Source organism: Primulina huaijiensis, chromosome 13 (genome assembly GCF_012295235.1).
Source record: "Primulina huaijiensis isolate GDHJ02 chromosome 13, ASM1229523v2, whole genome shotgun sequence".
NCBI lineage: Eukaryota > Viridiplantae > Streptophyta > Magnoliopsida > Lamiales > Gesneriaceae > Primulina > Primulina huaijiensis.
The window spans coordinates 17361669-17374787 of NC_133318.1; the positions used below are offsets into that span (position 1 = coordinate 17361669).

General features: G+C 34.7%; 2 protein-coding genes and 1 pseudogene across 3 annotated transcripts; 2 read left to right on the forward strand and 1 right to left on the reverse strand.

The window, feature by feature from the left end:
- Positions 1-2876: 2876 nt before the first annotated feature.
- Positions 2877-5276, forward strand: LOC140991564 (actin-79-like; annotated as a pseudogene).
- LOC140991565 (putative germin-like protein 2-1) lies at positions 4574-6215 on the forward strand. Of its 2 annotated transcripts, XM_073461586.1 has the most exons (3): positions 4574-4714; positions 5205-5325; positions 5472-6215. In XM_073461586.1, exons 1-3 carry the CDS (start codon positions 4685-4687, stop codon positions 6005-6007), a joined length of 687 nt encoding a protein of 228 aa, XP_073317687.1. In that variant the 5' UTR covers positions 4574-4684; the 3' UTR covers positions 6008-6215. The 2 variants fall into 2 exon arrangements, with proteins under 2 accessions (XP_073317687.1, XP_073317688.1); XM_073461587.1 differs by lacking the exon at positions 4574-4714 and having other exon boundaries at positions 5211-5325.
- Positions 6216-8041: 1826 nt separating this feature from the next.
- On the reverse strand, positions 8042-11295 carry LOC140956333 (protein NCA1-like). The gene is made up of 8 exons (XM_073413046.1): positions 11127-11295; positions 9967-10229; positions 9643-9874; positions 9324-9469; positions 9088-9175; positions 8861-9007; positions 8506-8655; positions 8042-8395 (listed from the first exon to the last, which is right to left on the reverse strand). Exons 2-8 carry the CDS (start codon positions 10215-10217, stop codon positions 8351-8353), a joined length of 1059 nt encoding a protein of 352 aa, XP_073269147.1. The 5' UTR covers positions 10218-10229; positions 11127-11295; the 3' UTR covers positions 8042-8350.
- Between the last annotated feature and the right edge of the window lie 1824 nt (positions 11296-13119).

The window sequence follows — 13119 nt, forward strand, 5'->3', positions numbered from 1 at the left end:
TATATAGACACACACACGTATAATTCGAATTTCCAAACCCGATATTTAACAAACACCAGTACTTTGTGATTATTGTCTTTATTTTTATTTTTGAGATGTTTTTTTTTAGTTTTCGACTTAGTAATATATAATTACATGAAGTCTTTGTTACAAATTACAATATTAATAATATATTGTAATATCATAAAACAAAGAATTTTTTATTTCCTAAAACCTGAGCCGAGAGCATATCTAAAATTGCAGATCTCTCATGTCGATTTTTTTTGGGTAAAATGGTAATTTATGTTATTTTTTATGAATTAGATTGTTAATCACCCCAAAACAATGGGATGTCTTTTCAACCAAATAGGTTTCTTTTATCATGAGCTTTTTGATTAATTGGGCCTATAAAAAATGAAACAAACATGAGATTAATAATCTATCCTTTACTTATTACCCACACCAAACATACCCTAGATGTATAATTTAAATATGCTTCATCATATAGAGTAGATGAATGACACCTCATTGAAAGGCATGGTGAATGGACAATATATCAAAACTATATATGTGTGTATGTGTGTTGATTTGTCTAATTTTAGATTTTGGTCTATTAAATTTTCAATGTTTGGTTTTGATATATTAAATTTTAATTCCCGACTATTTTGGTTCAATTATTGACATAATAGCAATTTTCGATGTCATAATTTTTCAATGTCATATCAACATTTTTCGAGATTATGTCGGAATTTTTCGGTATCACATCAGCAATCCAACTAAATAACACTGAAAACAAAAAATCAAAGTTATTGTACCAAAAACAAAAACTAGAAACTTAGTTGACCAAATTTTAAAATAAAAAAATTATTAAAAAAAATTTATTTATCCAAAAATATTGGAACAAGGAAGGCCCAACTGAATATTTCTTCGAATCTTATGTATAGTTTGAATATAAAAGCTGTTAGAAGTGTTTATAGAAGTTGAATAAACACCTCATAAATTTTTTTTCTGAATTATGGTGATATCAACTGTTGTTAGTGGCTGAAATAGGATCTTGATCTTCGAAGTTTAGTAGACAACTAAAAATTTAGTGTGAAGAAAATCCAGCCGAACTTAATGAACTAAGTAAAATCAGTAGACCACTTAAAAGTAAATCATCAAAGGAAAGATACTGAAAGTAAATAGCAAAAATGTAGTTTATGGAAGTTCGAAGTATAAATACCTTCTACGTCTCGTTTTCTTGAAGATGTTCACTAAAAGATTCTGGTTTTACAACACTTGTAAACACACACTTCAATATGACTTATACACTGCCAACTGAAATTTTTTTTTATCAATTTCCACGACTAATAAAAATTCTGAACAGAAATACTATTTCTGTAAGTTACATACTCACACGTCTTTATGCGTATTGGATATGTCTTTATGCGTATGATTGAATGTTTTCAGCAAAAATTTTGAATCTGAGGTAAGATAAATAGTAGATGGTCGAGAACATGTGTTGAAACTTTAGATTACCTTTAATAAATGTTAGTTGTCCCACATCGGATGGATAAAATATATGTGACTTGTATATATGGGCTTGGACAATCCTCCCCCTTGAGCTAACTTTTGGGGTTGAGTTAAGTCCAAGTTCCAATCTTAACATGGTATGTATTTTATCCATTCGATGTGAGACAACTAACAATAAAAGATTTGTAACATTTAGATTTGAAATGTTATAACTAAATCTTACCAAAATCATAACCGAAATAGTACAAGATTCTACATGTCATTCGTCGTATTCCAAAATTAGTATAGATGTATGTGAGACGAGAATTTATTCTTGGGACGATGGTAATATTTTCATGATTTGAAAGTTATTTTATTTATAAAAACGAAAGTATTATTGTCATTTAGCAATAAAAATAATCGCAGTGAGTCTTGAGCAAAGTTCTTAATTCAAGCAAAGGCTTAAAAGTTGCAATTTTTTTCTTTAAATCAGGTTCAAATTTTCGCCTTTAAATCGTACTTTCTCAATCCAAGATTCGATTTTTATCCGCATCGAGGAGAAAAAATTCGTTTCATGTTGCGGATTGGTTGTAAATCTGTGTTTTCGCTTTCAATGAATCCTATTGTTAATTTAAGGATATAAAGGGTATTTAAAATCAACTCTAAAATTTTAGAATGTTAGTGATAATGTGTGATTGGATGCTAGCTATTTACTGAATGTTATACGTGATCTGTCCCATGCATATTCGTCGAAGTTGTATCTTTTATGAATTTGCATGCGTATGGATCCTCAAGATAGCTTGTGAAATCAGATTTTTTCTTGAAATCTTTACAATTTCTTGGTTAAAATATGTATACGACGATGCACTTAAATTACACCTGTTTGTGTTTTCTGCTGCTTAGTTCGTAATTTGAATTTTGAGCATATGGGTGTTCAATGTTTACTATCGGCTCGATCTCCTATCATTTTTGTCTATGATTATGTATACTGTGAATACACGAGAACCGATGTCGTGACATCCATAGGCACCTAAAAGGTTTGGAATATTGGTATGCAGATCAATTTGAGTCAATGGGTGTGCTACCAGAGATGTGAAATTGTATTTGTGAGGAAGGGATCAATCAATTTCTGCTATGTTGATTATTTCATTGAAGGTCGCTTGTTGTAATTGTGATCTACGGTTGAAAAAGCACGAGGAGAACTCTTTCATTTGTCTATCTGTATATGTATCAGTCCTGGTTGAATTTCTTTATTCCAAAGGTTTTTCATTCTGGAAATCAATATTGAGATTCGGGGGTGGCGTTATGAAATTAAATTTTCTTGATTGGCAAAACCTCAGCATTATTGAAGCTACTTTTTGCAATATATTGCTACAACTGCTTGAGATATGCCTTTATATTTTGATACTGCCTTGTCAAGTCTCGACGTTTATGTAATGTCTTGTTTGCAATATGATTTGATGTGGTATAACATCTTTTAAATTTTTAACTTTACAAAAGCTTAACTGGAATGTCACACTATGTGATATCACCATCGCATATTCAGCGGCAACCTCATGATCGGATTTTAGTTTTGCATTTTGATTTCATTTGCCAAGACTTGATTTGAGAGCGACATTTATATTTATGTTTAATGAAACCGTCTCTAGTCAAATGGTCCATTTCGCTGTTTTTTCATGTCACCTTCGAGATGGTAGATAGGCCTCTTAGTTGTGACAATGGAAATAGAATGGTCAAGGTGTGTTTAGCATCCAATACCTTAAACTTATCATTTGATGGTGGCAATGCTGAAACTTGCATAAATTTGTAGTTCCAATCTGAAGTTAAAAAAAAGGTGGTAGGTAGATCTTTAACCATGTCAGAAACTTAATGTTTAATCTGCGCTCCCAACTTTCACGCTGGATGTGCCGGAGATGATGCTCGAAAGGCAGTTTTCCCTAGCATATTGGGACACCCTCGTCACACTGGAGTGATGTTTCACATGCACTGCCAAAAATGTGTGTGTGTAGGTTATGAGACAAACATTGAGAGGTGTCTTGTCAATGAAGTATCCAATTGAGCATGGAATTGTCAGCAATTGGGATGACATGGAAAAGATATGGCACCATACTTTCCATGATGAACTTCATGTAGCTCCCGAGGAGCACCCAATTCTCTTGACAGAAGCTCCTTTTAATCCCGTGGCCAATCGTGAAAGAATGACTCGAATCATGTTTGAGACCTTTAACACCCTTGCTATGTATGTCGCCCTTCAGTGTGTTCTCTCTCTTTATACCAGTGGTTGTATGAGGACAAATCAAACCTGTTCTATTGTTCACACATATATTGAAACGTCTTCCATTTTTTCACGGTTTTTTTTCTCGACTCTGGGGGATAGTTTCAGCCACACAGTCCCCATCTATGAAGGTTATGCAATCCCCCATGCAATCTTGTGTCTTGATCTCGCTGGGTGTTATGTCACTCAATACCTCAGGAAGATATATTGTGAACGAGGCTACCCTTCCAACATTTGTATTGAGCATGACATTACTGGGGGCATAAAAGAGAAGCTAGCATGTATTGCTCTCGATTATGAACAAGAGCTAGAAAGGGCAAGACCAGCCCTCATGTGGAGAAGAACTATGAACTGCCTGATGGACAGATGATTCCTCTTGGTGCTGAAACATTCCGCGGCACTGAGATTCTTTTTCAGCCATCAATGATCGGGATGAAAGCTGCCGGAATTCATGAAACCGCCTATAGTTCTATCATGAAGTGTGACGCTGATCTCAGGAAGGATTTGTATGGTTAACATTATCCTCAGTGGTGACTCCACCATGTTCCCAGTTATCGCTGAAAGGATGAGCAAGGAGATTACGGCACTAGCTCCAAGCAGCAAGAAAGTTAAGGTTGTGGCTTCACGTGAGAGAGGAAGTATGGTGTATGGATTGGAGGTTCCATTCTGGCCTCTCTCAGCACATTCCAGCAGGTAAATTTAACACTTCATAGGAAAGATTTATACGGTTTCTTTGACTTTCTGTGATTACTTTGTTTCCGAGAACAAAAAGGGTTAGTGATTTGAAATGTTTCAAATGCTTGGTTTTTCTTGTTTTTCTGATTGCAGATGTGGATAACCAAGGCAGAGTATATCGAGTCCGACCTTCGATTGTTCATAAAAAATGCTTTTCAAAGAACTTGCACGAAAAATAACGATTGAAGATATTTATTCGATCACATGCTGCTTCTCGTTTGCTTTCCCTTGTTAGTTTTCCCTGTTCTCTCCTCCCAGTATTTTGTTTTAAATATATGAAGATTGGGAATTGAAAAAGTATTATCTGAGCCAAAATATCCATTTCCCAAATCTCCTGAGTCAAAAAAAATAAAAAAATTCTTTTGTTTTCTCCAACCTTTACCTCTAAAAAGAACTTGTGATAGTCTGCACATATGTCTTGATCTACACTTGGAAGATGCATGATAAAAGACGAGGTGTTCCCTTATCAAAACTGATTTAAAAAAAATATGATTTGGACATTTGGACGTATGACCTCCAAATTTGACCATGTCTTAGCAAATTATTAAATAAGACGGCATGTGATAATAAAAAACGAAGTATTGGTGCAAGGACGGCCTTCAGGAATATTATTCACTAGAAACACATCTCTATGACTATAAATAACGAGCTCTGCTTAGCAGAAATGTATCACTCAAAATTTCAGATTACATTCTTATTCTGTAATCAACTTAATTGTTGCAAGATTCACATGGCAAAGCTCATTATCTTGTTGAGCCTCGTAAGCCTGTCTTTTGGCTTCCTTGCATTCGCTTTCGAGCCGAGTCCATTGCAAGATTTCTGCGTTGCCGATCCCAGTAGCTCAGGTGATCAACACTCCTTCACACACCATCAGCATTTTCTTGTGCAAATCAGATACGTTATCATTTTTATACTTGTGGTTATTTATTAATTAGCATAAATTTCATTGTTAACAAGTAGTTATAATAACTTTCACTGGTTGTGTTAGCAGCTAAAGTGAATGGGTTGGCTTGCAAGAACCCTGCATTGGTTCAAGCCAGTGACTTCTCCTTCAGTGGACTTCACTTAGCAGGCAACACATCAAATCCTAATGGCTCCAAGGTTAGCCCAGTGAGTGTAGCTCAAGTACCAGGCCTCAATACTCTTGGAATCTCAATGGTTCGTATCGATTACGCACCATGGGGCATCAACCCTCCACATACTCACCCTAGAGCCACTGAAATACTGACAGTCATTGAAGGTTCCCTCCAGGTGGGGTTCGTAACCTCGAACCCTGGTAATAGTCTAATCACGAAAACCCTTCAGAAAGGTGATGTTTTCGTGTTCCCGGTGGGACTCGTCCACTTCCAACGCAATGTGGGAACTGGACATGCTGTTGCAATTGCTGGATTGAGTAGCCAGAATCCCGGAGTCATTACAATCGCAAATGCGGTTTTCGGATCGAATCCTGATTTTAGCAATGACATTCTTGCCAAGGCATTCCAAGTGGATAAGAGTGTTGTGGATCAGCTCCAAGCTAAGTTCTAGAACTGCAACCTGATGAGATACAACTACAAGCGACCTTTTTAAACTCATTCAATGCATGCTTTGTAATCTGTTTTTTTGTTACTTCCTATATATCCTTCCATCTTGATTGCGGGATGGGTGTCTTCATTTATATTGTTTTTATTGTATGTTTTCTGCATTTCATCGTATGCTAGTAAATTAAATTCCTTTGTCATCGACTTTTTTACTTGCAAACTTAAGATTACTGTCCCAGTGATTGATACTGCATTAACTAGCTAAACAGTTAAATTAATCAGTCTGGGAAACGTTGCAAAATTTTTATATACGCCGATTCTGGTGGGAAAAGGGTCTTCTAGTCTTCCAGGAAATCTACATAAAATAAGCAACCCCGATTTTCCATTTCAGAAGCTATGTCTTCTGAGAAACCAAGAAAGACACATCTTTCAATTTTAAAACTATATTTTGTAAAATGATTTCATCACTGCGAATATATAGATAGATTCACTTCTAAATCATTTGGCGTTGAGCAATTCTTGATTTCTTATTTGAGCTCAATCATATCTACGATCCAAGACAACGCATATTTACGAAAATATCAAGTCAAATAGTTTTGATGTTGATGATCATTCTGATATAGAGATTATAAAATAATATATCATCTGATATCCGTTAAGTATGATCCACTAATATATACAACTGATTTCATATGCCAATCGACGTAATATGATACTATTATGTCATAATTATGTATCTTTTTTTTTTTCCTACTAACTTGTTCGATTTTGGGTGTTGATCTACTAAATTTTCAAAATTTGGTTTTGATACACTAACTTTTAATTTTCGGTTATTTTGGTCAAATTATTGGGATGAAACCGAAAAAATGCTGACGTGAAATTGAAAAATACTGACGTGACATCGAAAAATGTTGATTTGACATCGAAAATTAGTTACTTATCTGATTTAATGTCAGTTAAAAATTAAAAGTTAATATATCAAAAGAAAGTTTGAAAGCTTATTATCAAAATCCAAAATTGAACTAAGAACAAAAAAAAATTTTGTTAAAATAAAAAATGTATAATAGAAAATAAAACATCAAATGACATACAACGTGCAAAATATGTGCAACAGTATAAAATAACATAGCTAAAATCCTCTCAACAGTCGCTTAAATGTTAAAAATATATTAGAATACATTGATATTTTTTTTAATTATTATATCAAACCATCAATTGTGAATTCAACATCTAAATTAATTTTATAAATAAAGAATTAATATTTTAAATATTACTTTGATTATAATATTACTACTTAAACAAATAGATATCTTGAAATATTAAAGATATATCTAGTGACAAATATAATGATATATTAATATTAATGCTTTAAAACATCATTAGAAGGAAAATATGAATATTTAGGGGAAAAATCAAACCTACATAATAATATAACTTTCAGTATTTTCACGTACTTTTTTATTTATATTTTTGTTTTTTTTAATTCCTCCTTTTGTTACAAATATTATAGTTATTATTATTTTAATTAATTTTCTTCCTATGAATCATTTTTACATCAATAAATTAGACTTTTAAAAAATGGGGGTTTGTAGATGTCAAATTTTTTTTTAAAAAAATCTCCCTATTCCTCTTCAAGTCTACAACTCAATCCCATTAAATAAAATCTATATTATTTTTAAAAAATAAATTTTACCCTAAAACAAGAACAAATAAACAAATATAAAAATTAAAGGTTCATTCATTATGTACATAAAATGGACCACATTATTTGGGCCTTTATAAATTAAAAGCACTAACTTTGGGGACCTCCTAGACTGCTGGGCCTGAGGCAGAGGCCTCACGGACCTGACCTCAGGTCCGCCCCGTTTCCAAACACAGACCATAAACTCATAAACCAAATCGTGAACAAGAGAAAGTTGAAGTCAATAAAAAAGTTAGTATCGTACAACACAAGATGAATGACCATATAAACAGTCGATCAAAAAGTACAAAAAACATAGCAAAAAAGTAAAATAATATCAAAAAATGAAAAGACAAATGAAAAAAATCACAGTTTATGATTGAGGAAGTCACTGCATTTGATTGAAACACTGTTTTTGCCCCTTTTTTGTTTCTTGTCACGTGAAACCGAAAAACAAAAAAAAAGCTGTGAACCCAAGAAACATGGGCTCTAACAAGAATCAAAAGGAGGAGAGGTTTGGATCTAATAAGGAATTTTTATTCTGATTCTTGTTTGAGGAAGTGAAATTATTTTAACAAAGCTATACACCGGTAGTTCATATCACTTATTTATCTAACGTCTAGACACTACATTTTATTACAGAACAATCATTCTTGCATATGATGGTCATTATTTTGCAAGTTGGCTGTTGAGGAACTCCAGCACCGAAAGACGCTGCATGCAAGAAAGGTCCAAATCAAATACAAGATAAAAAAAAAAAAAAGGTAATGATAACCTGATCAACTTAACGTAGATTTAGAAGAAAAATTATGGACAATTCATACCCGTTGTTCAAGTCCAACTTCCTCAGCTCTTATTGATAGAGATTCCAACAATTTAATGCCGTCCTGAAAGCCAGCGATAGCTGTGTCCTCGTTAGCAAGGTTTCTATCAACATCAGCCACTTTTGCCAGCGATGTAGCTACATCTATGACCTGAGTTTATGATTTGAAATAAGAGATAATTAGAAGAGAAAAAGCAGAGACTAGAGAGGGGCTAATACCAAGACCAAGTTCTCAGCTTATAATAAACACATTAACAAAGGAAAATATTGTTGATCACAATCACATATATTACATCCTCGAGCCAATGATTAACAGGGGCGGTTTGGAAACACTAGAAACAGAATCAATTGCTCACCAGCGACGCAACGTTTGAATGGTACTTGATTGCATTACGGCGAACTTCCAAAGCCTTGAAATAATAGGATCTTGCAGCCTGTAAATCCCCTTCGTAGTACTTCAGGTCCCCAATTTTATTGAGAGAAACAGAATGTGTATGTGTTATCTGCACAGGTCCAAATACAAGTTGTTCCAAGCTGGATTTGCGGAAAAATGGTAGTTAACTGGCGTAATACAAACTTATACCTCCAAATCATCCTCCGGTACTTTTGTAAGGAAGCTGACACTCTCCTCAAAGTATGATATTGCAGCACTAGCATCTCCAGTTGCTCGACTGAAACAATCAGTGTTATTTTTTGTTCAAAAACAAATGCCATATCATATATCCTAAATTTTATAGATCAAAATGCCAACATAATTTTGACTACTAAAAACACATTTTCTAAATTCAGACAAGAAAAAGACAAAGATGATGGGCATACCAGCAATCACCGAGCATACCTAAAACTGCACCCAACTGAGAGCATAAATCAGGAGTGTCTCCAATTCTTTCCAGTTGTTCTCTAACATCTTCCACGCATATGCTAAGCCTTGATTTTGCACTTCCTATGTTATTAGCACGAAGTGCCTATAAATGAGAAAGATAAAAGTTATGAATGGATATATAAATCAGAACATGTTAGCAAATATGGTGCAGTTTTATAAAAGAATACAGTGAAAATGAAACAATTGAATGTGGCCAATGTTTACACAGTCCCTATTGGCATCAACAATTAACAAATGACAAATTTAAAAAATTACCCTCATGGCCTGCTGCACCAAGAAAGCACCTCTCTCAAGGGACACATCCTCATATATCACATTTTTCTTTCCACCTTCCTTTTCTTCCTTGTCAGTATCAACTTGAGACCTCTTGATCCTTGCATGACCATCAATAAAGCGATCAACTACAGCCTGAAGATTAGGATCATCTTCAATCTTCACAATGTCAGCACCACATAAAGGACAATCCTTGAAGCGTGATACACAAGCTCTAATTTCGTGAAAAGAAGTCATCAAGAACATTCATATAGAAAGCACACGAGGAAACTAACTGATGGGTAAAATTTGGCACATTTCACTTACTTGCAGTATACATGGGAACAAGGCACACACTTGTTACATTCAAAAAGAAGTGCTTGACATATCATGCAGCTGAGAGGGCCTAACTTAAATGTCTGAGAATCGTATCCGTAGGGGCACTTGGGAGTAATTGTTGAATCTTTCTGAGGTGCGGTATCATTGGTCGACTGCTGTTTATGTTGGTTTTCACCAGGTTTTTTAATAGACGCATCATCAGGCTGCGAAGCTTTAATAAAAGGACAGACAGGTTTCATCTTGGTTTACACCTGCAATAGGAAGATGACCGGCTCCGGAATTTATGTAAATTTTAAAAAATGACAAACCTTGCAAAAGAGAGAAGAGAGCCTTCCCCTCTGCACAAACCAAGGAATCCACACAAAACACCACACCACACTTTCAATATTTTAGCATAGCAATGAATCTAATCATGGCAATTTTAGACGTAATCAGAAATCGGTATTTTGATCATCTACCCACATGAGTTTACAACACTAGTTAGCACATTTATCTGGAAAGGAATGAAAGATAAAAGTATGCAGTATAAAAAACTAAACAAAAATATAAAGAGCAAAACAGATAAACTAATGGTGAAGTGAAAGAAGATATGGCAGTGCACAGCACTTAAAAGGAACCTTGCTCACTGTTTATGTCCAATATTCTTAAAAATGTGACACCGGTTACATTTACTGGAGCAGTACAATTGATTGTATTGATTATACAACACAAATTAATAACATCTAGTCACAAAAACTAGACGAGAAACGCAAATATAAATCACTAATTTCTAAAAGTGAAAAAGCAAGCATCGACATACATCATGTAAATATGAACAAGGCAGAATCTACCTTGTACACAACTTATTTCAATACAATTATAACCAATTTCGAACCAAAACAACAACCAGATTCTGTCAACGTACATTTGCCGCAAAATTTCAACACACTTGCAAAACAAGTTTCTTTATTGAATAAAAGAAACGTCATAGTATCATAAATTGAAGCTGAAAATTAGCTTTTCTAGATAACAAAGAACTGAAAATAACAAAAGGGAACACGGATATATGAACAACACCTATACTCGATCAAAAAAAAATCATAAAGACCCGAAATCCATGGGGAAGATACGATGCCTAAGTTAAACAAGAAATGGGCTTTGTAATCCACCTCTTGCAATTTCCGAACGCACTACGATACCTAATCTAAATGCAAATATGAATTGCGTGTAACACAAACACAGCCATGGAGAACGAGAAAGGAACGGTAAAAGGAACAGAAGAAATCGGGGAGAGGTCCTCCACCTCCGTTGTAGTTCTATCTTTATTTTTCACATTAATTAAATTCAATCGTTAAAAAAATAATTATATATATTTGATGTATTTAATAATATGACTTTATAACATCAATTAAATTTTACAAAAATATCCTATCAATTTAGATGAATAAAGTTTTTCATATAATTTATAATATCTACATTATATCATTATGTAAATAATAACTTTTAAATAATTATAAAATATAACAAAATTTTATAAATAAAATCAATATAAACACACCCACGACGAATTTGGGCTCCCCGTTAAATATCTTAATTGGGCACATATCTATCTATCTATCTACTTCTATCTACTTATACTTAAAGCGTGCAATTGAGCTAGATGGCCAGTTTCCTCCCCGTTCACGGTAACAATCGCTACAGATGTCTTTATAAAACATAGTTTCATACACCCAAAACCATGTGTGCTGCTTTCTTCTCTCCACCTCACCCTTGACCTCCCGGTTGCAATAGCTTTACGCATATCCTCATTTTCCCCCTCCTCTTTTTTCCTCTTGCGTTGGATTTTGGCTTTTCACCATCTCAGATTGCAGCATCCAAAACCTTTTCCGATAGGCTCGTTGTTTGGTTCCTCCTTTCTCCAACTCCTCGGTATCGCCTCTGCTGCTTCTCCCCTTGACTTCTACGAAACGGTGGGACTCTTACGACTCTTCGGTCTGCTCTTTTCTCCTTTTGTCTTGTGCACCTGCCTTTTACAGCTACGTCTTCTTTGATCGGCCATCTTCTTTGTCCTGCTTTAGCATCGTTTATTTTGCTCTCTCTGACGTACTTCTTTTCCTCCTCAGGTTGCCTTGGTCTCCACCTCTTCCACCTTGCACCGCGCGCGCAGAGCCCAACAAAAATATTTGTTCGGTGCGTTGCCGGCGTCTTGTCTCTTCTTTCGGTTTCTTGATTCTAAGTCTGTTGCGTTCCTTCCTTCTTCATCCCGTTGATAAGCTTCTCTTTTTCTCATTTTGTCCCCACGTTTTTCTCAGTTTTCCCTACACTCTTGTGTTTGCTCCTCTTTGCTCTCGCTCCACATATTTGCCTTACACAGTCACTTCGGTATTGGTTTGTTTGCTTCTTTCTCCTATTTTCCCTTCATATTTTTTAAATAAAATGCTTATTCACATTTTGTGAAACCGTCGGCTGCTTTTAGCATGTTCAATCCTCATACTTAGTGGTGTTACACAACCTGATGTATACACGCTAGACTATAATGGGAATTTTGAAAACTCGATGCATCCCCCTATATAACGTAACGTTGTTTTGTTTGATTCTTTTCCCTGTTTTCTCGTAATTTCCTCTTTAATGAAATGCCTATTTACATTCTGTGAAATAGTATGCTGCTTTCATCATATTCATTCCTTATACTTAGTGGAGTCACGCAACCTGGTATATAAACGCTAGAATGTAATTAATGGGGATTACCAAAACTCGATTCAGCCCCCTACATAAAGTAACAGAGTCGTTAACTATAGCCCGAAATAAAAACCCAAAGTCTAGAACCCTCAACAAACTAATCCAACAACCACCACTTCACAAAACAAAGTTTTACTACTTGTCGATGACATTAAGATACGTTCTGACAGCCCAAGAAACAGCCAGCTTGTGCATACACTTTGCTTGACTCACGTGTCACCTGTACGTATTTATTTGTATATGTCCCATATATGTTGCCAACCAAAAAATTAAATTGCTACGCAAGGAAAATGTCCCAAATCCAAAACCCCCACAAACTAAGTTTTTTTACATTTATTGGCTCAAATTTCAAATGGGTTCATCTCACTGGATATTGATGTATATTTTGTTGCTTGCCTATATCGTTTTCATCTTCGTCCGCAT

Excerpts from the sequence above, each read along its gene's own strand:
- LOC140991565 (XM_073461586.1), top strand. The coding sequence starts at position 4,685 with ATGCTGCTTCTCGTTTGCTTTCCCTTGTTA. Across the intron at positions 4,715-5,204 it reads TCGTTTGCTTTCCCTTGTTA|ATTCACATGGCAAAGCTCAT; the intron begins GTTTTCCCTGTT and ends AATTGTTGCAAG. Across the intron at positions 5,326-5,471 it reads TGCCGATCCCAGTAGCTCAG|CTAAAGTGAATGGGTTGGCT; the intron begins GTGATCAACACT and ends TTGTGTTAGCAG.
- LOC140956333 (XM_073413046.1), bottom strand. The coding sequence starts at position 10,217 with ATGAAACCTGTCTGTCCTTTTATTAAAGCTTCGCAGCCTGATGATGCG. Across the intron at positions 9,176-9,323 it reads GGTATGCTCGGTGATTGCTG|TCGAGCAACTGGAGATGCTA; the intron begins GTATGCCCATCA and ends TGATTGTTTCAG. Across the intron at positions 8,396-8,505 it reads AAGTTGGACTTGAACAACGG|CGTCTTTCGGTGCTGGAGTT; the intron begins GTATGAATTGTC and ends TCTTGCATGCAG.